The 2,021-nt window shown below is 43.1% G+C and overlaps 1 protein-coding gene across 1 annotated transcript in view; it reads left to right on the top strand.

Moving 5' to 3' along the window:
* The window catches only part of BPIFC (BPI fold containing family C), a 15,007-nt gene that overhangs the window by 11,606 nt on the left and 1,380 nt on the right, over positions 1–2,021 (top strand). Inside the window, exons 13-14 of the mRNA XM_009332977.1 lie at positions 719–782; positions 1,562–1,638. Of these exons, the coding sequence (XP_009331252.1) occupies positions 719–782; positions 1,562–1,638 (141 nt within the window). The remainder of the gene's footprint in view (positions 1–718; positions 783–1,561; positions 1,639–2,021) is intronic.

Here is a 2,021-nt window from a genome sequence, read left to right as displayed (position 1 = left end):
CTGGCAGCCACCTATCTGCTGGGGACTTAAAAGCGTAGTCTTTGGGGCAAGTTAATGCTCTGAAAATGAGATATTCTGTAGTTCCCCTGACCGGTGTGTCATATTTCATCAGTAAGCAGGAGAGATCTCTCGAATCGTAACGGTGAAAAGCACAGTGGTAATCTGAACTGTAGCAGCAGATGGAGCAGTGTGCTGCCTAAGCGATCACACGCACGACTGAGGCAGAGGCACTCCGTGTGGTGCACTGGCGCTCATCACAGATGCTCAGAATTACAGCAAGGAATGGGAGCCAAAATACTAGTCTCAGATGCCTGAAATAGTGCAGTTGTGGGCTTACAGGGGAAAACCCAGCCTCCGCAGGGAGTCATTTAATTCTGAGTACAATCAATCAGTTCCAAGTAGCTGAGGAGAAAGGATGAAAACTGCTCTGGTCCTGCTTTCCTATTGGTGATAAATTACCTCACAAATAAAGGAAATAGACTGTTTTAAATGAAAATGTTGTCCAAGCATGAGGAAAGCCATTTGCATTTTGCATCTCACTTCCTTTGCATCATTCCAAAGACTTAAGATCCAAAGTTCACCTGAGCTTATGACTCTTTTGGGCCAAATGAGAGCTGAAAGTTGAACATGAGCCTACTGACTCCATCCAGGATTAGGGCATGACAGTTCTACCGCTATCAGGAAGAGATGTCTAACTCAATTTTCTTGTCTGTGGCAGATCTCGCTTCTCGAGAACATCCTGTCTTACATTTTACAGACTGAAGTAATTCCATCAGCTAACGGTAAGGCTGTATTTCACAGCATCAGCTAAAAGCTTCCAGCAGAGTGGGTGATTCTAGGAACTTCTACTTACTTTCTGCTTAAGTTTCCAGTTCCCATCAACTTGAGTGGAAAATGACCAGCAGCCAGTAAGCAGTGGAAGGGGGAGACTGATCTGCAGGGGTGTAAGTGTGCCCTCTCACTGGCACCATTCTGCAAAGAGGGCAAAAAGGGCTTGGAAACTCATAACTCATCTGCCTTCACCTCGCTCAAGGTGGCCCTGATGCATCAGTGAGAAGCATGTCTCTCTAGCCTGCATACCTGCCTGAGGCCACTGCGTGTGAAATGTATTCCTCTTTATCAGACCAGCACAGGGCTTTTGCCTCTCATAAATCCTATTTAAGGCCCTGGAGGGAGACATAGCTTTGTGCCAGCTCTCTGTACCAGGATGAACTTCACTTTCCTTAATTAATGGAGACAAATGGGAACGGGTTCTAATGATGCTGGAGCTGTATTAACAATCCCTCAGGTCACTAGGGGCAAATCACTGACTATGTAATGTGTTGAACATGAAATGCCTTGGTTTGGCTGCAACACTCTGCCAACAGAAAAGCATCGGTAATTCTTTTTCCCCATTGGTGAATGAGCATCCTATCTACCTCCCAGGCTTGCTTGTGAAGACTAAGAGGTTAATTGTTGTAAACAACCTAGAAATCTCTGGATAAACAGGGTTGTTGAAGGACAGGTATTTATTGTCTTTCCAATGCATGCCTAAATCATTGTGTTTTTCTCTTTTTTTAAGCTAAACTGTCAAAAGGATTCCCTCTTCCCAATCTGGCCAATGTTACCTTCACGAGACCTCACATTACAATTGTACAGGTGAGATTTTGACACTCCTACGAAAGGTTATCCCTTATGAAAGGTTATCCCTTATGAAAGGTTATCCCTCTTTTTTTCTTTTGTTTTCCTTTTTTTTTTTTTTTGGCTAGGTTTCACCTTCTGTTTGTACAAGCAACTTGCTGGATTTGAGCTAGTTAGGCAGTAAAAAACCCTGGGTTTAAAATGAGATCTGCAATAATGGTAAAATCCTATTAGAAACAAATTTATCTCTCTTTGAGAGGAGAAGTTAGAACTGAACACATAACCACGGAGTGATCAAATGCACAGCTTGCTCAGCCTTGCAAGTTGCAATTCAGTGTGAAAACAGGTTTACCTTTAACATTTTGTTCAAGTTTGGCCAATCAAATCAAATTAGAGTTACC

This window comes from Pygoscelis adeliae, unplaced genomic scaffold (genome assembly GCF_000699105.1).
Source record: "Pygoscelis adeliae isolate BGI_AS28 unplaced genomic scaffold, ASM69910v1 Scaffold38, whole genome shotgun sequence".
NCBI classification, from domain to species: Eukaryota; Metazoa; Chordata; class Aves; order Sphenisciformes; family Spheniscidae; genus Pygoscelis; species Pygoscelis adeliae.
Note: the sequence above shows the minus strand (reverse complement) of the source record. Positions and strands in the feature narration are given on the sequence as shown.